This window comes from Populus trichocarpa, chromosome 2 (genome assembly GCF_000002775.5).
Source record: "Populus trichocarpa isolate Nisqually-1 chromosome 2, P.trichocarpa_v4.1, whole genome shotgun sequence".
Classification (NCBI taxonomy): domain Eukaryota; kingdom Viridiplantae; phylum Streptophyta; class Magnoliopsida; order Malpighiales; family Salicaceae; genus Populus; species Populus trichocarpa.
In genome coordinates this window covers 1,409,239-1,432,055 of record NC_037286.2, presented here as the reverse complement: position 1 = coordinate 1,432,055, position 22,817 = coordinate 1,409,239, and the positions used below count along the sequence as shown (strand labels likewise).

At 34.6% G+C, this 22,817-nt stretch overlaps 5 protein-coding genes across 7 annotated transcripts; 1 reads left to right on the top strand and 4 right to left on the bottom strand.

Moving 5' to 3' along the window:
* The first annotated feature begins 1,122 nt into the window (after positions 1-1,122).
* On the top strand, positions 1,123-3,157 carry LOC7479681 (AP-2 complex subunit sigma). Its single transcript, XM_002301943.4, has 6 exons — positions 1,123-1,376; positions 1,465-1,563; positions 1,653-1,703; positions 1,909-2,082; positions 2,410-2,469; positions 2,755-3,157. Exons 1-6 carry the CDS (start codon positions 1,374-1,376, stop codon positions 2,794-2,796), a joined length of 429 nt encoding a protein of 142 aa, XP_002301979.1. The 5' UTR covers positions 1,123-1,373; the 3' UTR covers positions 2,797-3,157.
* A 681-nt stretch (positions 3,158-3,838) lies between these two features.
* LOC7479680 (uncharacterized) lies at positions 3,839-9,250 on the bottom strand. 3 transcript variants are annotated; one of them, XM_024595256.2, is made up of 12 exons: positions 8,191-9,250; positions 7,695-7,942; positions 7,568-7,616; positions 6,915-7,039; positions 6,605-6,818; positions 6,239-6,509; positions 6,002-6,126; positions 5,822-5,891; positions 5,647-5,737; positions 5,229-5,549; positions 4,940-5,155; positions 3,839-4,591 (listed from the first exon to the last, which is right to left on the bottom strand). In XM_024595256.2, exons 1-12 carry the CDS (start codon positions 8,282-8,284, stop codon positions 4,139-4,141), a joined length of 2,277 nt encoding a protein of 758 aa, XP_024451024.2. In that variant the 5' UTR covers positions 8,285-9,250; the 3' UTR covers positions 3,839-4,138. The 3 variants fall into 3 exon arrangements, with proteins under 3 accessions (XP_024451024.2, XP_024451026.2, XP_024451025.2); XM_024595258.2 differs by having other exon boundaries at positions 8,178-9,249; XM_024595257.2 differs by having other exon boundaries at positions 7,568-7,613; positions 8,191-9,249.
* Positions 9,251-14,826: 5,576 nt separating this feature from the next.
* On the bottom strand, positions 14,827-15,711 carry LOC7479679 (gibberellin-regulated protein 1). The gene is made up of 3 exons (XM_002300672.4): positions 15,552-15,711; positions 15,372-15,417; positions 14,827-15,251 (listed from the first exon to the last, which is right to left on the bottom strand). The coding sequence occupies exons 1-3, from the start codon at positions 15,627-15,629 to the stop codon at positions 15,070-15,072; spliced, it is 306 nt and encodes a 101-aa protein (XP_002300708.3). The 5' UTR covers positions 15,630-15,711; the 3' UTR covers positions 14,827-15,069.
* Positions 15,712-17,992: 2,281 nt separating this feature from the next.
* LOC7479678 (gibberellin-regulated protein 1) lies at positions 17,993-19,154 on the bottom strand. The gene is made up of 3 exons (XM_002300671.4): positions 18,986-19,154; positions 18,815-18,857; positions 17,993-18,440 (listed from the first exon to the last, which is right to left on the bottom strand). The coding sequence occupies exons 1-3, from the start codon at positions 19,067-19,069 to the stop codon at positions 18,259-18,261; spliced, it is 309 nt and encodes a 102-aa protein (XP_002300707.2). The 5' UTR covers positions 19,070-19,154; the 3' UTR covers positions 17,993-18,258.
* A 2,446-nt stretch (positions 19,155-21,600) lies between these two features.
* LOC7490652 (gibberellin-regulated protein 11) lies at positions 21,601-22,535 on the bottom strand. Its single transcript, XM_002300670.4, has 3 exons — positions 22,405-22,535; positions 22,207-22,252; positions 21,601-21,977 (listed from the first exon to the last, which is right to left on the bottom strand). The coding sequence occupies exons 1-3, from the start codon at positions 22,531-22,533 to the stop codon at positions 21,796-21,798; spliced, it is 357 nt and encodes a 118-aa protein (XP_002300706.3). The 5' UTR covers positions 22,534-22,535; the 3' UTR covers positions 21,601-21,795.
* Between the last annotated feature and the right edge of the window lie 282 nt (positions 22,536-22,817).

Genomic DNA, 22,817 nt, shown 5'->3' with positions numbered 1-22,817 from the left:
TAGATGATAGGAATTCTTTTCCTATATACACACACCGCAGACGCTGTTAATCAAGTGGAGTGATGTTCAACGAACAATAAAGTAATCATTAGAGGTCAATAGTAAGTAGTCCTGCATTTCTGCAGGATATTTGAACTTATGCTTGCCAGTCAATATCATCTGAGATATGTATATTGAAAAGGAGTTATATTACTTGGATCTTCTTGTTCAACTCGGCTATTCCAATCATTCACTATTTCCTTTAATCCAAATTTCAAGTTCAGGCTGAGCCCAGCTTAAATGCTAGGAGGATTGTGTTAATCAGAGGTTTGCGACGCCATTGTAAAGAGAGGTGGACGCTTGGCAAGTGCAGGGATTCTGCAAAAGATGGAAGATGATTCCAAAGGTACCATATTTGATAAAGGAACTTTAGTATCCATGGGACGCGCGGTGGATTATACGAGCACCACCCCCATTACAGAAGATACCTACAAGATGCTTTTACCGAGCTTCTGGGACTAGAAATTTCGAAAAACAGAGTCATAGAACATTTTCAAAAGACGGGTCTGGTATTGGAGCTGCTCTCTTGGCTGCTACAAACTCCAAAGTACGACCATAATTATTAGGCTAGCCAATGACTTGATTGCCATGAAAGTAAGTTATGTCTCTGCAATTAGTGTTCAATCAGAACCACCTAGCTTGAATCTGTAGCGTACTAAATGGATTCCCCGCATCCAATTTATCTTGAAAATTAGCAGCATCATGCTTGGCCTGTCACCGTGTTTGAAAACCGTTGAATATATTTTAAAAGTATAATTAATTTAAAAAAATATTGAATTAATTTTTTTAATTTTTTTATGAATTTAATATATTGATGATAAAAATAAAAAATATATATTTTAATATATTTTTTTAAAAAAGCTTACAATGTATTACCAAACACAATTTATCTTTTCCAGATAAAAATGTAAAAGCTGACTGCGGCCTGCGTTTCGTTTGACAAACATAGCAAAACGGCGAACACAGGCTCGCCTCATTCACGTAAGTGTGAAATGCTCATACCAAACTTATGTGTGAACATCACAGTAGCCGCAAATTAATCACACAGCATTCAAAAGATCAAAATAGAAAAATACTATATCGAGTCATCAACCGAGAGAGAATTCAACTTCAAGTATCACACGATTTATCTGTATACGGTGTTACACGCTAGATCTCACTCTCCTCCTTTCCTTTGACATATTGAACCTTGGAGGCTCCCTTCCTCTCAAGACGAAAGAAATTCACGAGAAAAATCAAACATTTCTACACCTCCATCCCTCTCCAGATTAACGCTGCTTGAAAATAATTCGTGAAACTTCTTCGTTAATTCATCGTTCGATCTTTCTCTAACAATGGTTATCTTTCTGCCTGATATCATGTTCTGAACAATTTTTTTTTTTACTTTTGGTTAATGTCTGTTTTTGACGATGTTTGATTTGGCAGATCCGATTTATACTCCTGCAAAACAGACAAGGCAAGACTCGTCTCGCTAAATACTATGTTCCTCTTGAGGATTCCGAGAAGCACAAAGTCGAATACGAGGTTTTGTCTGATTTATACTCTCTCTTTTTTTATTTCTAATTGTTTGATTTTTTTAGTTTTTTTTTTATGAATTCGATTGTGTTTTTTAGGTTCACCGATTGGTTGTTAATAGAGATGCTAAATTCACGAATTTTGTTGAGGTAATTGATTTCTCATCCCTTTCGAGTTGATAAAGAGAAGAAGCTAATTATGATCTAATTAAGCAGGAGCCGGTGCTTAAACAAATCCTAATCTGATTAATTTGATTAGTTGTGTTGAATTCTTTTTATTAATGAAAACAATTGGAACTCGAACATTGAGTAATAATGGAAGTGTTGTTTTAGCTAAGGAATGTTTTGGTTGCAGTTTAGGACACACAAGGTGATATACAGGCGGTATGCTGGATTGTTTTTTTCGCTGTGTGTCGACATAACGGATAACGAATTGGCTTATTTGGAGTGCATTCATTTATTTGTGGAGATATTGGATCATTTCTTCAGCAATGTGTGTGAGCTAGATTTGGTGTTTAACTTTCACAAGGTTTGTCCCTGTCATGATTTTTTCGTTTTCGTTGTTGTGAGAATGTTACTTTAACCATGCTCGTCTTCGCTCTTGCGATTCTATTGGTGTTGCATGGATGATTCGATGTTTCCTGCATCTTTGCTTTTACTATGTGTGATTCTTGCCTTTTGGTCTAGTTACCAGATCAATTACACCGTATAATTAGTTCCTGAAAGGAATTCACAGGCCTCTTATTGGCTTTTTATCATTCCATGTGCGTGTGTGTTTTCCTATAGAGCAACCTGTTATTTGCTACTGTTTTTCTTATGCACTTCTTTGTTTGATTTTCTGTTTCCTCCTTAAAAGGTTTATTTGATACTTGATGAATTCATTCTCGCTGGGGAGCTTCAAGAAACAAGCAAGAGGGTGAGTATTTTCTGGAATTCTATTTCTTCCTGGCAAATCTGGTTCATAGGGAAAACAAGTTTTTGCTCGTTTTACCACCCCTCACGTTTTCGGATTACTGTATGGTCGATCCATGCCATCAACTAATATTTGTGTTTGTTTTGGGGAGGATAATGGAAGCACAAATGTACAAGTTTTTAGTTATCATGGCACAACACTTTTCATAACTTCTTTTTCTCCCTCTTTGTTATTTTGGTAAATTAATCCCACTTTAAACAGGCAACTGATACTCATTGTAATGCGCAGGCAATCATAGAGAGAATGGGAGAGCTGGAGAAGCTGGAGTAAGCATCTGTTCTGCAGCGAAGAGTGTCCGAGTGTCAATTTGGTCCTCCATTTTTTCTTCCTGTATTTGTATGTCTCGTTCTTTATTGTTCAGCAGTTATTTCTATACCCATCTAGCACAGCCAGCTCATAACTTGCAATAGTGGACATTTTTGCCAGAAATTGCTTCTTTTATCCTTCGGTTCCCATTGTCTCTGTGTCTCATTCTGCCTTTCATTTCCATGGAGTACTGTTAATTCCCATCATCTTTCAGTTGATGGCATAGAACGGCTCTGTGTTCAGGTTAATAAGGGTGCTATTTTCATGTTAGTGTAACATTCTGGATGTCTAGAAACAATTATAATTCTCAACACTGTTATTATAACCCTGCTTGTATTTTAAGTAGATGCCAGAAATTTAGGAGCTATATCTGGTGGTGGGTCTTTGCTGTTGCCCAACAGTGCTGAGGAAAGTGAGGAAGTAATGGATAGGTGAGAACTGGGAAATTCAAACGTAGTAGCGATGCATGATACAAAAGCACAATACACAGCTTTCTTGGCCTATCATGAAATCGTTGGATCTGAATGGAAATAAATGCTCATAACAAGGTGTCAGACGTAATGCTCAGCCCATAGCACCATGCCATATCCCCGCAAGTTCGATCGAGGACTGTACGGGCTGACATGGGCAGGAAAATTATATGACAAGCATGTAAGAAGATTAGCATCCCAGGACAGATATGTCAGAGAAGACAAAAGCCACCTATGACCTATCCTGTCATGTCATTATAGGATGAAAAGCCAAGTTAATCCTCAACGCTAAATTCACAGGTGTAAAACTCTAGATTCAAGAAGCCAATTTGGCTACCTCTCTCCATTGGCTGCTGCTTAGAAGTAGTCCCGCTGTTTAAGCAGGTTAAGCGGATAAAAACCATAAACTTACATCCATAAAAGCAGCTGTCAAGTCCGGTTTGAAACCTAACTCGGATAAAGCTTCAGAAAGTGAGTCAACCCATGAACCAGCATCTATATATATATATATATATATATATATATATATATATATATATATATCAATCCTCGTTTTTCTTAGATTGGTATTACTCAAGTCACACGAGTCAATCCGTCGAGAGAAAAGGCGACAGTACAAAATGTCCTCACCCACTTTTAGATAATAAGCCCTGGATGCTAATTCCACTAGCATCTAACTTCCCCTGCCTGCTTTCTTCCCCATTTTAATCTAACACCCAAAGAACAACTTGGCTTCTAGTTTATTCCCTATTTGACAGTGCTGAGAAGTGGCAGGTATTAGCACAACGAATCAAATAATATCTCTGCCAATCAATCTGATAGATGATGGCTAGAATTCATAGACGATCATTACAGAGTAATTGCAATGGCAGTGCACCAACAGTTCGAAACCCACCTCCAGTTTCTTCATAAACAGAAGAGAGATGGTGGTCTTGTCTTCTGACCCTAGCATGAGGCAATGTAGTAATGGTCATAAGCTGCTGTTGAGAGATCTGAGCGTACTTGGGACCCAGTGCTTCTTGAGATGACAAAGTTGGGATGGTGGGTTGGGCACGTGATATCTGTGTAGGCGAGTCTTGCCTTACATTTTGCCAGTTCGGAAACTGAGTCATGGTGGTGGAATTTGCAGACGTCCTGTATTGAGCTGCTGCAAGCTGAGCTTCCCAAAGCCGTTGTAGTTGCTCCTGATGCTCCTGTTGCTGCTCCTGTTGCTGCTTTGCAAATCCTGAAGGACTTGTACGAGAACCACAATACAAGTTGCCAAAGTAGGGAGGTTGTGGAACCCGGGCCTAAAACCAAGAGTTAAGAGTAAGTTGGTATATAACTTGCAAGGTAACTCGGTACAGATGCAGTAGAAGTTTGTGTGAATTTGAAGACCCTAGGTAACTCAGCAAAGTGTAAACCTTTAGCCAAAGAGAGCCTCATGCTGCTGAACATAAGATCACCTATTGGCTGGCTCCCTAAATTCACAGAACTACACTTCCACTGCATCCCCCCCCCCCCCCATTTAATGGATTAATGGATGTAATTATTGACAAAAAATAAATGATTGAGGATGTGCAAAACCATCTCTTCAATTAGTTCTTGAGTCATCAGCATAGATACATAGATGCAATCTAAAAGGTAAGGATAAAAACCTGCTGTGCTGCAGGTTGATCAGGGTAAGATGAGGATGTGCAATATGCTTGGGACATAGGGAAACTCGCGAGTGTGGAATGTTGCTGTTGCAAATGTGAGTGCAGATAAGGAAATTGCTGCTGAGCTGATTGTTCAGACCTATTTCCAACTCCATTAGAAATGTTATTAGCTTCCAGGCTGCCCCCGCCAGTTGACAAAGACAAGAAATTGAAAGTCTGCAAGGGAGTAAAAATTGATCAAAACCAGTTAGAAAATAATAAACCATTGGAAATTGAATGCTAGATTTACCTGCTTCTGAGAATTGTACACGCCAGAAGGAGTCTGTGGCTGATCTTGATGGAGTCTTTGTCGCTGATTTGAATTCTTGTCAGTCATGTTAACTATGGCTCTAGAAGGTGTAGCGCCATTCAAACCATTCCTGTTGCCATTGAAGTTGTTTATTGTCATAAATACACCTTGCCTTAATATATCATGTGGCCTCAGTTGATTCAGATTCAGAGGCAAGCTATCTCTGCTCTCTGGAATTTGTAAAACCTGAATGAGACGACTTATATAAACATGGGTTGAGGACCTCTTCCATGATCTTTTACCAGTATTGACTTTAGAAGCCTGTGTAAGTCACAGTCCATCAGATAAACCAGTCATAAAAGTTTTGAGCAACCAATTCATCCAGGCAAGAGAAATAATCATTAGACATAACCATCACCTTTCCAGTAGAAGAACATTTTTGGAATGAACTGGGCCTGGTAGCACCACAATCAGTATCCATCCAAGAAGGAAATTTGGTGGCAGAAGATCTGAAATAGGTAAAAATTGCATGACAAATTGCAAAATAATGGATGATGTAAATGTACAAAACCAAAGAAATGGGAGAAAATTACTGTGATGAAGATCCATAATTGCATGCACCACTTGATACAGTTGAAGACAAACCTGGCCACAATGCTGGACCTTCAGATGAAAAAATCAACTATTAAGTGTAGTACTACACAAGACAAAAGTAATCTACAATCAAATTGTATGCTATTGAGATGATAATTTCCCAGGAGCAGGAGTTTTACCATTGGTCTTGGATTGACAGATTGTATGTCGTTGATCCTGTTGACTTACAGTTGCTGTCAGCCCCAAGGCAATGTCTGGCTTTCTCTCGAGTGAGGTCTCCAACTGTGCGGACTGCTTCACTTTGCTGCAAGCTCAAAAAATGTAAGGAATAAATAAACAAATGCCTTGGAGCCATGAACAAAGGAATGCATTTAACATAACAACCAAAAGACAGAAAAAAGAAAAGAAAAGCATACACAGTATCCTGATATTGCTCAGGGGCAATGAAGAGATTGAAAGAATCACACAGTGGCTTTAGCTCCTCCTGTTTAGCAAACATAGTGGGCAGATTCACTTGAGCAACACAACTACCTAATTCACCTTGGACTTTATCGCTGGACAATGTAGGCCAATCTTGAAAACTAGGCTCGTTCAAACAATCAACTTTGGCAGTTTCGACATGCCATGTTTCCTCAGCAGCCTCATCAATTCTCGGAAGGCAAATTGAGTTCAAGTCCTCTTTTACGGCTACAGAATTAGATAAACAACATACTTACAACACAGCATAAAAAAAAAGCATAATAATAAAATTATGGAGGAAACTAAAAAAAAAAAAAAAAAACCTTCAATAATGGGGGAATCACTCTCACTACGTTCTTGCAAAGTGGAACGACTTGCATCCAAAGAAGCATTGCCCAATTTACAATCATTTTTGGGTTCTTCATTATTGGTAAACATTCCAGCCAAAGAATACAAGGTCTCCACAACTTCTTCTTCATCTTTGGTTATTGGCCCACAGACACTCTGTTTACTGGACCAGTCTGGCCCTGGTTGTGTCTGGAAAAGCATTTTTAACTTTATATAAATTGAAGTGCTCAATAGAGGGGGAATAAGAATTTAACTGAAATCAGAAGCTAGAGATAACCGGCTAACCACTTTCAATCCCAGTTTCTTTAAACCATCCCTTTTCAGTGATTCCACCCCACCATGAGAGTGGCTTAGCTTCTTTGAATCTGGAAAAGGTGGGGAGACAGATTCGCGATTGCGTTTCTTCATGGCTGAAAATGGTCATGTATATTTACAAAACTATGCCAGCAAAAAGATGAAGAACTGATATTTAATTTCTTGCTTTTTTTCATGAAAAGAAAAATGAAGAAAACTTCGTTCATTTTTAAGAAACTGAAAGTATCTCCCTTGGAAAAGCAAGCTTACGAATATTAAAGAACTAAAAAAATATCAAACACGATACCATAAATAACTACTTAAAAAGAATAAATACACCACGAAAGTGGCAGCATCAGCACAATAAATAGAATTAAAAGGTACAACACACAGAATCTTTCTTCCTTAAAAAGAAAAGAAAAGGCAAAAAGCTTCAGTTTTGCTTCAACTCCAATCCAAAATTTACAAAGCCATAAACAAAACAAAAACATCCAAAAACATGAAAAAAAGAAACTTCCAAGAAATTCCCACCACCAAAAAAACACTTTGAAAACCTAGACACATCCAAGTAAATAACCAAAAAAACCCCACCAAGAAAAAAGTCGTACTGCTTGATTTCTGAATTGACAAACGTAATAACACACCTGACCGTAGCTTCCTCGGAACAACACCATTGCAATCATCAATAAGCTGCTTTAAAATTCAACCAAACATTAGAACAAGCAGGAAATTAATTAAAAAAACCAACCACCTCATAATTACTGAGCCTACCTTTCTGGGAAGCTTGAATCTCTTGTTGCTAGTACTTGCAGTACCAATAGTAGCGGAAGGTGCTTGAAGAACTTCTTTATCAAACACGTCACAACCTCCACCACCTCCCATCTCACACTTCTTTTCTTCCTCCACCTCGTAACTACAACTCCCCTTATTACTTTCACTATTATTATTATTAACAGCACTCAACCTTTTAATTCTCTTCGATTTCTCCCAAGAAACAACAAAATCACCACCATTCAAACCTTGAAAAAAAAATCACAAGAAGATAAAAGATAAGAGACAAGATACTACTAGAAATAGCTAACAAAGTAGTAAAGAGCATAAAATAAGATACGACAGAAGCAGAATAAGAATAAAACAGATAACGACAAGTCTTCATTTTGGGTTTTGTTTCTTTGTTTTCAAGTAAAAGACACAAACATTTTTAATTTTTTTTCTTGGGGACCAGAAAATTAATTGAAATTGAAATTAACACACCAAAAAAAATCACCAGAGAGAAGCTTCTGTCCAGATTGCTTAATCTGTTGTCTTGAGAACCGACTGGCTCTTGGCCTGACGTCTTTATTCTTGTTCATTTCTATCATCTTTCAATCATTTTAACCCACTAACAACACCACCACCACCTTATCTGCCTCTGCCTCTTCAAGGGCCCAAGAAAATCCAGCGAAAATAAGCCAAACCCAGATCTTCTCTTCTTGTTCTGTCACTCTTTTACTCTTCAAAATTTGAGCTTCTTCAATGAAATGAAAGAAGGGAATAAATTCAATTTAGAAGCAATGAAACCAGCAGGAGTAATGAAGGAGAGAGAGGGGGGGACAGAAGATTGGAAGTTTTTGTTGTGTTCGTTGTTAAGCGAAATGCGAAAAAAATGGCGTTTGGGCTTTTTTTGTTTCGCCAGATATCTCTCCGCCTCTCTCTTTTATCTTGAAGAGCAGAGAGTACTAGCCGACGAAGATCTCTATTTCTCTCGGAGAAGCTAAGAGAGATATAGCAGAGACCGAAGGCAAACAGAGATCGATAAAAGAAGAAGAAGAAGAAGAAAGAAAGGTAGAAAAGTAATTCGCGTCCTCGTGTTAAGAGAATCAGGTTCTTCCTAAAATAAAGCAGAAAGAAAGAGAAAAAAAAAACTCAAAGCAGAAAGAAAGAAGATGAACAACAGGAAAAAGGCAAAAGCTCCCTCTCCCTCTCCCTCTCTGTGAGTCTCTGTGCAACCCGTGAAACACACTTGGAAAAATTTAAAGAGAGTAGATCTCACTCGTTAAAGACTTTTCCTTTATTGCAATTAAAACCTATCCAACCCATTAATGGCATCAAATCTCCCCCATCATCCCCTACTTCCGCTCTTTCCTTCTACTCTGCAAGCAAGATTTTTTCAAATTTTTTTAAGAAAAACGAAGGCCAAGAATTCAAGAACTATCAAGAAAAAACTGGATAATGCAGTGACGAGTGACAACGATAATCATCTTTTTAAACCTACCCAAACATTCACTCAATCACACACTACAATCTCCAAAGCGACGGAAAGCCCGAAGCATTAATGCTACTCTCTCTCTCTCTGTCACTTCCAGATTTCATTTATACACACTCCCGATTCTCACGTAATTCCCCATCTCCACGGTTTCTATTCTCTACTTATCCACCACCGTCCGATCTATCATCTTGGGCTACTTACACGTGTCAGCCACGTCGGATTTATGAAGCCCCGACTTCCCTTTCTTGTCACTTCTTGACCCTCTTCCCACTTCATGATAATCAACGCCTCTGTTCATTCATCAACGGCTATCATTTAATAGGTCTTAGATTGTTGCCACGTGCACAATGTATAGGCATATACATGTTCTGGCAGTTTATTTATTGGAAAATAATTTTTTTTTGAAAATAAATTATAAAAAAGTTAATTATTTTCTAATATTTGATAGTGTAATAAAAAATAAGTTGGAAAATACTTTCCAGTGTTTGGTTATGTCATGGAAAATGAGCTGGAAAATAACTTATTAATGTTTTATTTTTTTTCAAGTTTATTAAAATAATAAGAAACAAATCTTACAAATTAAAAAGTTGAATGAAAATGAAATTAAAAAAAATATAATTTCATAAATTATCTCAAATAAAATAAATAATAATCAAAATAATAGAGATTAAATTTAAAAAATAAAAAAATAAAAGATGAAGAAATTAAAATAATAATAATTAATATTTTATAAATTATTTCAAATAAAATAAGTAACAATCAAAAGAATGAGTATGAAATTTGATAGATAAAAAATTTCAATAAAAAAATGATAAGAAAAAAAATAAATAATAATTATAAAAATGAGGACCAAAGTTAATATAAAAATTAAATTTTAAGAGATAAAATTAAAAAATAAATATTCAAAACAAAATATATATATATATATATATATCAATCAAAAGTTTGAGGACCAAATTTGATATAATCAGCAAATAATATGGCATTTCTGAATTTTTCACAACTTTCAAAAAGTGTTTTCCGTCCAAATTTTTCAGCAAAACACTTTCCTGTAAATCAAACCAAATTTTTTTTAACTAAAAAGTATTTTTTATTGATTAATTTTTTTAATGACAAATAAATATAAAAAAATTTAAAAAATAATTTTTCAAAAAACAATTTTCAATAAACAAACATAGCTCTGTTTTCTAAGAATTTTAGTTATCAGAAAAGGTCTGGGTTAACTGTTCATTCGTTGTTTGGGATGTGGATGACACGTGCTAGAATTTTAGTTCAGTGAAGGGTAAGGCTTATGTCACGCGCGAGAGAGAGAGTGGTGTGTTTGTTAGTGAGAAGGGAGATTGAACTCTACTACTACGTGGATTCTAAAAAAAGCTTGCAGACACGAGGAAGGGGACGTTTTTTAGAATCGGCGATTATTTGATTCAGAGATCGGCTTGGTTTGTGTGCAGTGATGATGATTCGATTCTCTGCGTCTCAGCGTGACATCGGGTCATGAGTGATTCGTGACTTCCAGTTCTTTCATTTCAAGTTGGTTAAGTTTAAAGAAAATTACAGAAACACCCCCATTTGATATTTTTAGCATTTATTATGGAGCATCATTCTTAAACTCGGAAAAGTACTAAGCCCATTAGATTATTACTGGATATTTGCCGGCGCGTCCCCGCTAGCTCAACATTTTTTTTTATGTAAAAAAAGTAATAGTTTTAAAAAACAATATCAAGTCATTCATTAAATAAAAAAATTAGCAATAAAAATATCACACTTGTATTTATTTGAATTATTAAATAACTTAATGCTAACCTAATTAAAAAAAATACAAAAAAAGAGTCAAACTTAAAAAAATAGAAAACATCAAATTAAAAAACAAGTGAAAAAAACATATAAACCTAAACGAACCTCTTAAACTTATTTTAATTTAAAAAACTTGCAACTTATTAAATTATAGGCCCGAGTTCAATCAATAAATTTAAATGTTGTCCAATTTAATTTTGAATGATTGAATCGTTGAAAAAATTTAAAAAATGTTTTTTAAAAAAAACAGCAAAATAAATAATGGGGCTAAAATCTGACATGAATAAACTCAATGATGATGAAATCTAAAAAAAAATCTCAAACAAAAAAAATACAATTAAAAAAACTAGGACCAAACTTAAAAGATAAAAAAATCATAGGTGATGAAATTAAAAGTTATTTGTAATGTGATAGATTAAAAAATGGGAAGGGTGAAATATAAAAAAATTATTGAAGACTAACCCAATAGAATCAAACCGAAAAAAAAAACAAAAGTTTTTTTTTAAAAAATAAGAAAACATCAATCTAGAAAAAAGAAAAAAAAAACAGGGCAAAACCGACAAACCTCTTAAACCTAATCTAATCTCTAAAAGTCGCATCCCATTAAATTTTTTACTCGAATTCAATCAAAAAGTATAATTCTCAATCAATTTAATTTTGAAAAATGAGATCGGTATAAAAATATTCATAAAAAAACATGCAAAAGCTAACAAAAAAAAAGAAGATAAAATTTAATAGAAAAAACCAAAGAAGAATCCAATTTAATGAAAAAAATATAAAATAATTCCAGATAAAATAAATATCAATTAAAAAAAATAAAGACCAACTTTTAAAGAATAAAAAAATTATAAGGGATGAAATTGAAAATATTTGTAAAATTAAAGCAGACCTGAAAACACATCCTAAACATGGATGAATTTTAAAAGCTCGCAATCTATGAAACCCAAGATCCAGAACTATTAAGAAGTTTGTTAAAAGCCAATTTAAAAATATAAATTTTAAGAATTTATCAAAGCAAAAAGATAAAAGATAACAAAAAAAAGCCTCAATCGAACCCGATAGCCAACTTGGGTCAACAAATCAAACACATGACATGTGACATGAAATTGGGGTGACCATATAAATAGAAAAGTGAAAAAAAATGCTGGCAAAACAATATTAAAAAAAATGATTTAAAAAAAATAGAGATCGACTCATGCTAATCCTTCAGATCTGTTAATCGGGTCAATAGACCAGAACAACTTCATTAAAGACAAATCTAAAAAATAAAAAAGCAAGATTCTTAACCAAACAAATATTAAGGGATGAATTTGAGAAAAAATTCAACAAAATAAAAACAATGCAAAATAAAAAATAGCAATTAAAAAAATTATGACTAAATTCGACATAAAAGTTAAATTAAATTGAATGTTTAGGAAAAAAACCAAATGAAATTAAATGTATAGGAATGGAATTGTAAAAAAACAAATCCATTAAGAAGATAATTAAAAAATAGCAATTGAAATAATTATAACCAAGTTTGGTATGAAGATGAAATGAAAATAAAATTCAACTAAAGATAATCAATGTAAAAAAAATAATTGCAAATAAGAGAAGATTGATTAAATCAAAAGAAAAGAAACATGGAAGGGCTAATATAATTTTTTGCATTGTCAGCACGTAATCGGAAGAAGAAAAGGAATAAAAAAAAGAAAAGAAGTTAGGTCAAACCATGCTGAACTACCACATACTCACCACCTAAAGAGGAAGAGGACATTGAGACAAATCAAATAATGTGGCAGAATCATGATTATAACCATCGAAGCCAGTTGCATGTGCTGCCAGAAGACGATAAAGCAGTTGCCATGTTAACACGTGCACGACACGCATCAACAACTTTTTTGTTTTATTTGTATAAAACCAAAAATTGACCATAGTAATGAACAATAATAACAAACAAACCATTATAAAATTACAACTAAGCTCCTGAAGCCAAAGCTAAAAAATTATAATGGTAAGGGAAATCTACTATTTATATCAAATATGTAAATACAAAAATATCATTATGTAGAAGACTTTAGATTATTTACTAAAGGGTTACATTAATAATTTTATTGTGCGTTAAAATTATTAAAATAACTTTGCATAATCCTCGAAAAATATTTATGGCACGGTGAAAAGATTACCTCATCTCTTAAAGCAAGGACAAAAGATAAAATGACAAACGGATAAGATAGTAATTATATTATTTTAATGAATAGTAATATAAGTCTTGAGACATGGTAACATTGCCAGGGGATTAGTTTTTTGAATAATGTCAACCGGCAAGTCATTGGATAAATTTAGGGTTTTTTTTTTATTTGAAACATTATTTTTAAATTAAGTAAATATTAGAAACGGTTTAATTTGAAATTCAATTTAAGTGGAGTTCCGTATTACAAACATGTCATAGATTAACAAGTTAAGTTATACTGAATTTAATAATTATTATGTAAAGTATCTTTTTATCAACTTGTAAATTAATCATGATTAAATTTATTTCCTCACATTGTATTTAAGAAATAAATTTCAAAGAGTATGAAATCAACTTAACCATTACACCGAACATCTCTTGGTTCAAGTTAAATGCTAGAGATGGGATCGCACCCGTCTAATGTGACAGGGCTTTAAAATCTAGCGAAGCAGATCAATGGCAAGTGGGCTTCGTCTGTATTTGGCTGAGACTGCATACCACATATTCTTTGTCTTTTCTGGGACGAAGGTCTAAGCAAGGGAGGTTTTCCATAGTGACAATGGTCCTCTGTTACAGTGTGCAAAGAATCCGAAGCGGAGCCCTTCCCGAACTTGTCACCTAGCCTAGTCGAATATCCAATTCCAAATCACTGTCGATAGCCTCCAATTTGAAGGGTTTTTTTTAGAATGGTCGGCATGGATGCATATAAGCTGTGAGTGTGAATTTCCATTCTCAACAGATTGCTAGGAAAAGTATCGAGTGGAAGGAGAAGCCTTTAGCGATGAGTGGGAGATCGATCACCAGCATGTGACCACTGATTATATGTCACTTCATTTTCATGCTGTCAATTCTCAACCCTTTTCTGTAATTGTTCTTTTCTCTGAACATCCTCCTTTTCAGTTCTATTTTCATGTTCGATGAAGCAACTCTAAATTGCTATGACTAAAAATCACAGAATAACATGTGAATTTCCTACATCCATGAAGAAAAAATCTCCTGAAAAGTACATAGCAAGCATGCCATGAAGATCTGATCTTACAACAAAAAAAAAAAAAGAAAAAGAAAAAAAAAAGAGTAAATTGTTTCTGGCTTAATTTGAATATACTGATATTAAAAATAATATTTTTTATTTAAAAATACATTAAAATAATTTAATTTTTTTTAATATTATCACATTAAAATAATTAAAAAATACTATCAAATATAATTTGAAGAATTGTTTTTTAAATTTTAACTAAAAACAAGTTGAATCTCAATTTTGCAGGCATCTTTGCAAAATTGCAAGGCAATTACGGCGGGCTTGCGTGTTTGTACAGAGAAAGAATGAAATTGGGCTTCAACGTGTATGTTACCAATACCATGCACAGGGGAGTGGGGAGTTTTTATTCTATATATATTGGTATCTTCGGACTAGATTAAGTTTATTCGTCCCTGTCCGCGGGGCTGCGTCACTCTCTTGATCACCTGGAACATAAAACAATGTTTATGTGAATGGAGATCAGGAAATTAAAGTGTTCATTAATTAATTATTACCTGCTACCACTTTCTCGATTTCTTGGAATTTATCCCATGATTTGAAAGCCAATGAACGGTTGGCAAATATTAGTTAATCAATAACATAATTTGAATCAAATTTATCTTACATTAAGAAAGGAAAAACGAAACCCGGTATTTTATTTCCAAACATTTGCCATTACAATTCAATATTCATCACAAATAATTCAAGAAAAAAACATTACAAACTAAAGAAAAATAAAGGAAACGACATATCCCTCGTATCTGGTAAGAAAGTACAACTTCGCATCTTTTTTTTGGAACTCCAATGGTTATTAATTATTGATACATGTAGAGAATGCGTTGATTTTACTGATGGGCTAATTGGCTGACTAATTTCAAGGACACTTGCGTCTGCCTCCACGAGTAGTCAAGGTGGCATAGCAAGGGCAGGTATCCAGGTTGCCGGAAGTGCCTTGAGGGACACATTTGCATCGGGCACAGCATGACCCGCAAGCCCTCTTGCAAAGACGAGGCCTAGAGGACAACGAACACCTAGCATGGCAAGCGCCACCACAGTCTGCATAGATAACAAAATTAAGGCGCATTAATCAAGTAAATGAACAGTAAACAATATTTTAATTTAATCTTGATCAACTAAGCAATTAAATAGGTGGATAGGGTTCTGTTATTTACGTACCGATATTGTTTCCAGGAACATGGCTTGCAGCTTGATTTGAGTTCACCTGCATCAGTCAAATGCAGTGTCGTTTCCTATCTGTTTAATACTGAAAGAATGAACACAGAAAAGAGAAAGAAAAGAACTCGACAACACTCAAATATAAAAGGAGCGCATACTCTTGAAGAATTAATACTTTACCTTCTGATCAGCTTCGGCAAGATGGAGCACAAGAAGAGATACGAGCAGGGAAGCAATCAAAAGCTTTGAAATAGCCATTGATAAAGCTTAATTAGACCCTTGGAGACTGGATCTTTTGTTATGTTCCGAACTCTGTTTACTTGAATGCATGGAACAGGAGAAAGGGTGCCACTATTTATAGCCACTCTGTAAGAATAAAAACAGAGAGTAGGTGCAAGCAAGGACGGGACATCCTGCTGGCATGCATACACGAAACTGAAGTTGGTCTACCACTCTAATTATACTATTGTCACTTGGTAGGATTTGAGCAGAATATATATTACGATAATCCGGAGCAGTTTTTTTTTCTTCTATAATACATGGTGTTTTTAGAAATATTTTTTACTAAAAAATATATTAAAATAATTTTTATTTTAGATTTTTTTTAATTTTTAATATCAGCATATTATAAACAATTAGAAAACACTAAAAAATAATATTAATTTGATATTTTTTCAGATTAAATATATTTTTAAAATGCACTACAAAATCAGAAACAAATTCTCCAATTCAAAGGAAAAGGAAAGGCAACCCTATTCACCTAAATTTATTTTTTATATTTTAGAGAAGTACGTTTTCAACAGTTCACTTCTTGCTCTTTTATATAAACAATCAGAACTCTTTTTTTATCGTAGAGAAAATGGCTTGTGGAAATCAAAGAGTGATCAAACGTCCTGGATTACTATATATTGGAGCGCTAAGGTGGACTACTCGTTTGGACTCTAAACTAGTCATTAAGCTTTGTTTTGTGACTTGGTAGATAATGCGAAGACAAAAGACTTTAAGCTGTAATGTCTCCATCTATCTATACAATTGCACCAATTATTGCAGTGCACTGAATCTTTTCAATAGTTTATCTGCAGACACAACAGCATAGATGGTATTTTAAAACTCAATTATGTTAGGTTTGAAAGCAAGCCATTTCCATATAATTTAGGCTCGGTATTCTGTCAAATCTTAGATATGTTGGATTATTTCTCTATTTTTAACTATTTTAAACATGAGTTTTTTTAAAAAATAACATGTATATACATCAAAACTCTTTGTTGACTAACCTCAAAATCAAGAAAAGGACTTCGTTCCCATCATGATTAAAGAGATGAATACTGTGTATACACCATATATATCAAGAATATCAATCATCTAGGTGGTGGTCCAATGGTAAGAGCTTGGGACCAAAAGGTTTGCTCTCTCTGTGGTCTCAGGTTCGAGCCTTGTGGTTGCTCATATGATGGCCACTGGAGGCTTACATGGTCATTAACTTCAGGGCCCGTGGGATTAGTTGAGGTGCGCGCAAGCTGACCCGGACACCCACGTTAAACTAAAAAAAAATATATATCTATGCATGAGCAAGCAGGACACTGCTCGCGGCTCGTCTTGCTAAGATTTTCCTCTACCTATATGCATAACTTCACACTACTGCTCTTCAATATCATCCTAGGCATCAATGTTATGAGATTATTAACTTATCCAAGATGATCCAAATGTCAAATTTGCTTGTCGTATTGTTAGAGAATAATATAAATCATATCATGGGACCTCACATAACAACTTAAGTTTTTAGGTTGAGATGGTTCTTTGTCATGGTATCAGAGCCTTGATGACCAAGCGGTCACGAGTTCGAATCTCACCATCCCTATTTATTTGATAAAAATTAAGCACAAGGTAAAATGAGCCTGTGCAAGTTTCAAGCCCAAAGGGCTTTCAATTGAGGGAGTATGTTAGAGAATAATATAAATCATATCATAGAACCTCACTTAATAGCTTAAATTATTAAATTAAGATGAGTTTTTGTCACGTAACAAATTCCAAGAAACCATTCTTGTCCTCTATCAAATTCTATAGTACTCTATCAAATTCTATGCAAGTCCATCTCACCACACACAATGAAGCGGCTGAGACTTGCACATCGAGTACTATCAGTCTATCATAAAGCACATAGGTGCATAGACATGATGAAATTTGAAGTTCTACGACCTAATCTTGATTCCTTTGCGTCCATGCTATGTTTTGGGGCATCTTGCCTACAATTAATCGATTGATACTTTTTTTTTATTGGAAGCAATTCGATATACCTTTTTTTTTGTATAAAAAAAAAACAGAAAGTCAGAAACCTAAATCGGATCAAGAAACAATCTGGGACTAAGGCATCGTTTATTAATGAGAGGCAAACGGACGAAGCAAAGATAATTTTCCAAGAGAAGCCAAAACAAGAATAATTTCTTAGAGAGAGCAAAACTTAAATTTTTTGTTTCATATAGGGCCACGCATATAAAATATGTACACAACCCTCTCGGACCCCATTTGCCTCCTGTCTCTTCCAACATGCGGTGGCACCTTATCAAGAACACAAAATGATTGCATCTAAAAACAAACAGGATCTAAGTTACGGTTGATCAAAATTAAGTTCAAGATAGTTTTTCACTAGTTAAACTATCTTCATTTCATGTTTCAAAAGAGACAGACATCCACTTGGACTGCTTAAAATTAAAAAGGAGAGATTACATACCGAAGACAAATTACATTTACTGAAACTATATAATTATTGCAATTAACCAGATTTTCAGCTTTTCGTACTTTCTGCTGTATTTCTTTCCACTCTTTTTATTTACAAAAATCTAACATAAGTATGATTAAAATCATGAGATGCTCGGAAATTAGATGTGCTTCAAGGACACTTGCGTCTGCCGCCATGGGTAGTCAAGCTGGCGTAGCAGGGGCAAGCCTCATAGTTACCGGCTGTTCCTGGAGGAACACAGCTGCATCTTGAACAACAAGTCCCACATGCTCTCTTGCACAGGCGTGGCCTCGATGATAAATGGCACCTTGCCTTGCAAGCGCTTCCACAATCTGAAAAACGAAACCAAATTAACATGCATGCATGATTAGGCACGAAGTATTCTCCTTTTTTTTTTAATGTTAACTATATATATATATATAATCTTTGAATTATATCGTTTTAGATTGACTTGATTAACCAAACTCAACCTATAATCCAAGTTTTGAGTGAGTTCTTGGGACAAATCAGGTATAATAACTTTAAAATAAAAATTCAAAATTTTACCTGCTGTTAGAATATTTGCAATCATGAACATGATTATAATTAAGGTACAGGCTTATTGTCCCTCCTTTTGGAGTTGGGACACTGTTGATATATTTTATTTATTGATCATATTTAATTATTTAATTTGATTAAATGGTTAAATTATGGGAAATAAAGTTACCAATTTTTTTAGGGGGAGAACTCGCAGCAAGATTCGAGTTCACCTGCATCAAATATCAAACAACATGTTATTTAGATGAAACGATATTAAGACTTTACGTACGTGAGCAACGGGAAAAGAAAAGGACCTCGTGAACATGGAAAAAAAAAAAAAAAGACAATTAAACACTACCGGATCATGATCAGCCTCGGCAAAATGGAGAACAAGAAGAGAGAGGAGAAGTGAGGCAATCAGAAACTTGGTGGCCATAGCCATTGCTAAAGACTAATTAATTCAACAGAGCTCAATCTCTTTGTCTCAAATTGAAACCTTAAAGCTTTGCGTGCAAACTTAAGAGAAAGGGTCTCGGTATTTATAGAGACGTTTTGATGGCAATGACAAAAGAGGCCAAGGTGGGTAGGGCCGTAGGGCTGATCGAATTACTCGCATTTTCTAAAGTAATTCGGGTGATTTTTTTTAAAAAAGGGAAAATTCGGGTAACTTTTCTAAATAAATTTCAAAAAACCGGGCAAGGGAAAATTTTGGGTACCCCGAATTACCCCTTTTTTTCAATTCATAATATATATATATGAGTAAATTTCTTGAAGCATATTAAAAGGTCCGTTGTGTAAAAAAGATTCAAATTAGTTCAGTAAATTTGATTTTTTTAAAAAATTTCCAAAATGTAATAAATTTTATAATTTGAAGAGTAAAAATAAAATCCGGTCAGGGAATTTGGAAAATTTTAAAACTAAAAAAAAAAAAGAATTAGCAATTTTTTTTCCCAGAATGCTCACCCCCGAGAGGTTGGTTCATTGAGGACCATACTATTATTATTATACTAGGCGTAAGAGGAAAAAAATGAAAAGTGGTATATCAGTACCATTGAGTTGTCAGGAACGTATGGTCGAGAAGAGCCTTTGGAATCATCTAGAGTGAACCAGGGAAGGGTCCATAGAAATTTTGTAATTCCTTGGTGGATGCTCATGCTCTTTCTGTCAATGGCCTCCCTCTACTAGTGTATACTGTATAGTACTCTTGCCTTCTCCAATTATTATACGCGGAGATGTGACAGATCTTTCACCATCTAAAAAGCAATCAGAGCTCGGATGAAGATCGATAATGCGTAAAAAGACTAAAAATATGGGCACTGGAAGGGAGGAGATAGCGTATTCAATTTGATTCTAGATGTCATATGTGACATGATTACTTCTTCCATGGAGAAAAATAGAAGCTACCATAATATATCATCGTGGCTTGTAAATTTCTGTTCTAAACAGTCCCCAGGACTCCTGTAAGGCAGAGGGGTGTTTGGAAGTGATGACCAGATTGAGGGGACAAAGTTTTGGAAATAGTCACATAAACTATTGGCCAGTAGCACAGATATCGTTCAATATCTGTACCAAACTCCTTGTTCTTCTGTTACTGTCCACTGTTTTGGTGCCCAGCAACACTCTGCACTCCTGCAAGGATTATCTTTTAAATCAGCACAATAAATTATAATATTTTAAATTTTATGTCCTAATAATCCCAAGATCTCCCCGGTACAAAATGGACCAGCCAAGCTAATTTTCTCTTCTCTGGGGAGGTCATGGATAGGCTTTAGTTCAACTCACACGATGCTTTTCTTGTGTGTGATAAATGGGGAAACTACTGAGTTGATGAACGATAGCGAAGTTCCTGACAAGCTAGGAGGCCAATCCTGGTCCAGCTCCCTCGTCCTATGATTTAATAGGAAGTCTATTTATGAAGTGGAAACGATGCTAACACGGGCCGCTATCACCTATGTGCTTGAAAGCTTCGTAAGAACCTCCCCAGAGTGGCTCTGCCAGCTGTAGGAGATCACCCCACAGCTGTACTATGTTCATGCACCTGATTCCAGAGCACAGGCATTGCAGTTAAACATGTTTTTATTTTTTTATATAATTTTATATGTAGATATTAAAAATAATATAAATAAAAGTATTTCTATTTCTATATTTTTATCAAGAGACAAGGAGTGGATTGATCTTGAATCGATTCAATTTGATTCTCGATAGACTAAGTTTAATTTAAATCAATTTTTATAGGCAGGTTAAAAAATATTCCATATCTTAAACCAAACCATTAAAAGATTTAATTTGCTGGTTGAATTGACCAATCTGATTCTAATAAATATGAGTGAAGGTGCTTGATAATTTTTCTTATGAAAGTGATTTAGGATGGGATTAAGATCTCGTTTGTTTTCATGTTCTAAAAGCATTTTTAAATAAATTTAAATTTTTTATATATTTTTTTTACTTTAAATTAAATTTTATTAGTATTATTAAATTGTTTTGATGTTAAAAATAAATTTTAAAAAATAATAAAAAATTATTTTAATGTATTTTCAAGTAAAAAATACTTTAAAAAATAATTGCTATTATTATAAGATATAAAACTCTAAAATATTTTTGGATAATGTTTATTAATGATAAAACAAGACACAACTTGTTAGGTAGCTCGTTGATTGATTTAAAGGTGTAATGAAAACTTGTGAGATCATGGTTCAAAACTTCAAAGGCCTCCCACAAAAGTTAAAAAATCACCCTCTGGCACATCATCATTGACTGCCGATCGGACTCACAAGCACATTTTAACTAACAATTATGCCAAATCGATTGCGCTATCGTCCAAGGTTTATCCAACCCATACCTAGAAGGTATATAAACCCAAATTCCACGCAATAATAAAAAAAAAAGCACCAGGGGCTAAAACCCTATCCTAATGTATCTATTGTTAATTTGATTCAAATTTCACTTGCATAAAGAAAGTAGAGAGAAACGAAATCCAGAAAAACAAATAATTCAGAAAATATATAATACAAACAATAAAAAAAAAAAAGGTAAACTGAAGAAAACGACATCCCTGATCATATCTATTAAGAAAGTACAACACTTCATAGCTATATTACTCGAACTCCAAGGATTATTTGATATATGTAGAGAATCACTGTGCTTTTTACAAGTAGGTAAAGGCTGATTTCAAGGACACTTGCGTCTGCCACCATGAGTAGTCATGGTGGCATAGCAAGGGCAAGTATCTAGGTTGCCGGAAGTGCCTTTAGGGACACATTTGCATCGTGCACAGCATGTCCCGCAAGCCCTATTGCAAAGATGTGGCCTAGAGGATAAGGAACACCTATCTTTGCAAGCCCCGCCACAATCTGCACACAAAGCCAAATGAATTCGCATGAATTAAGTATTTAATTATAGAGGTGATAGCAAATGTTTGAACAATAATTTAACTTGATATTGATGAATTAAGATGTAAAATAACCATAGGTGAATTCCATTACATGACATTAAGAGTAGTTTTTATGTATTAATTCGTTAATTAACATAAGCCACTTGACCAACTGATGATGTTGTGGGCAGGTTCAAGAGTTTACGTACCAATGTTTTTCCCAGGAATAGAACCTGCAGCTGGACTTGCGTTCACCTGCATCATTCAAATGCCATGTTTTTTATGTATATTTTTAGTAATCGAAGGTTCAGCCTCAGAGAAAATAGAGGAAAGAAATGAACTCGACAACCCTCAAATCCAAATTAAAGGAGGACATATATACGCTGTAAGACTCATGAATACTTTACCTTCTGGAGCACAAGAAGAGATACGACAAGTGAAGCGATCAAAAGCTTCGAAATAGCCATTGCTAAAGTATAATCACCACTGGAGACTAGAGCTTTCAGTTTTGTTTCGAACTCCTTGTTCGACTGCATGAAATAGGAGAAAGGGCGCCGTGGCAGTATTTATAGCTAGAATTTCAGAATAAAAAACAGAGAGTAGGTGCATGCAAAGACGGGACATCCTGCTGGCATGCATTTACGATACCGAGGGTTGGTTTACCGCACTGATTATACTATGGTCCCTTGTAACTTGTTAGAACTCGGGGATAATATTAGACTTACTGGAGCAATTGTTTTGTAGTTTTTGTTTTGTTTTTGTTTTTTGTTTGTTTTTGTTTTAAAGGAAAGGTCCCAGGTCTCTCTATTTAATCTATATT

Bases quoted from the DNA above. Each gene is read 5' to 3' on its own strand.
- LOC7479681 (XM_002301943.4), top strand. The intron at 1,564-1,652 runs GTTTTGTCTGAT...TGTGTTTTTTAG, and splicing joins AGCACAAAGTCGAATACGAG to GTTCACCGATTGGTTGTTAA. The intron at 1,704-1,908 runs GTAATTGATTTC...TTTTGGTTGCAG, and splicing joins AATTCACGAATTTTGTTGAG to TTTAGGACACACAAGGTGAT.
- LOC7479680 (XM_024595256.2), bottom strand. From the start codon at position 8,284: ATGATAGAAATGAACAAGAATAAAGACGTCAGGCCAAGAGCCAGTCGG. The intron at 6,127-6,238 runs GTATGCTTTTCT...TTGAGCTTGCAG, and splicing joins GAGCAATATCAGGATACTGT to CAAAGTGAAGCAGTCCGCAC. The intron at 4,592-4,939 runs GTTTTTATCCTT...TCTTGGTTTTAG, and splicing joins ATCAACCTGCAGCACAGCAG to GCCCGGGTTCCACAACCTCC.
- LOC7479679 (XM_002300672.4), bottom strand. From the start codon at position 15,629: ATGGCTATTTCAAAGCTTTTGATTGCTTCCCTGCTCGTATCTCTTCTT. The intron at 15,418-15,551 runs GTAAAGTATTAA...TGACTGATGCAG, and splicing joins TTGCCGAAGCTGATCAGAAG to GTGAACTCAAATCAAGCTGC. The intron at 15,252-15,371 runs GTACGTAAATAA...TTATCTATGCAG, and splicing joins TGTTCCTGGAAACAATATCG to ACTGTGGTGGCGCTTGCCAT.
- LOC7479678 (XM_002300671.4), bottom strand. From the start codon at position 19,069: ATGGCTATGGCCACCAAGTTTCTGATTGCCTCACTTCTCCTCTCTCTT. The intron at 18,858-18,985 runs GTAGTGTTTAAT...TATTTGATGCAG, and splicing joins CCGAGGCTGATCATGATCCG to GTGAACTCGAATCTTGCTGC. The intron at 18,441-18,814 runs GTAACTTTATTT...TTCGTTTTTCAG, and splicing joins TTCTCCCCCTAAAAAAATTG to ATTGTGGAAGCGCTTGCAAG.
- LOC7490652 (XM_002300670.4), bottom strand. From the start codon at position 22,533: ATGCAGTCGAACAAGGAGTTCGAAACAAAACTGAAAGCTCTAGTCTCC. The intron at 22,253-22,404 runs GTAAAGTATTCA...TGAATGATGCAG, and splicing joins CTCTTCTTGTGCTCCAGAAG to GTGAACGCAAGTCCAGCTGC. The intron at 21,978-22,206 runs GTACGTAAACTC...CTTTGTGTGCAG, and splicing joins TATTCCTGGGAAAAACATTG to ATTGTGGCGGGGCTTGCAAA.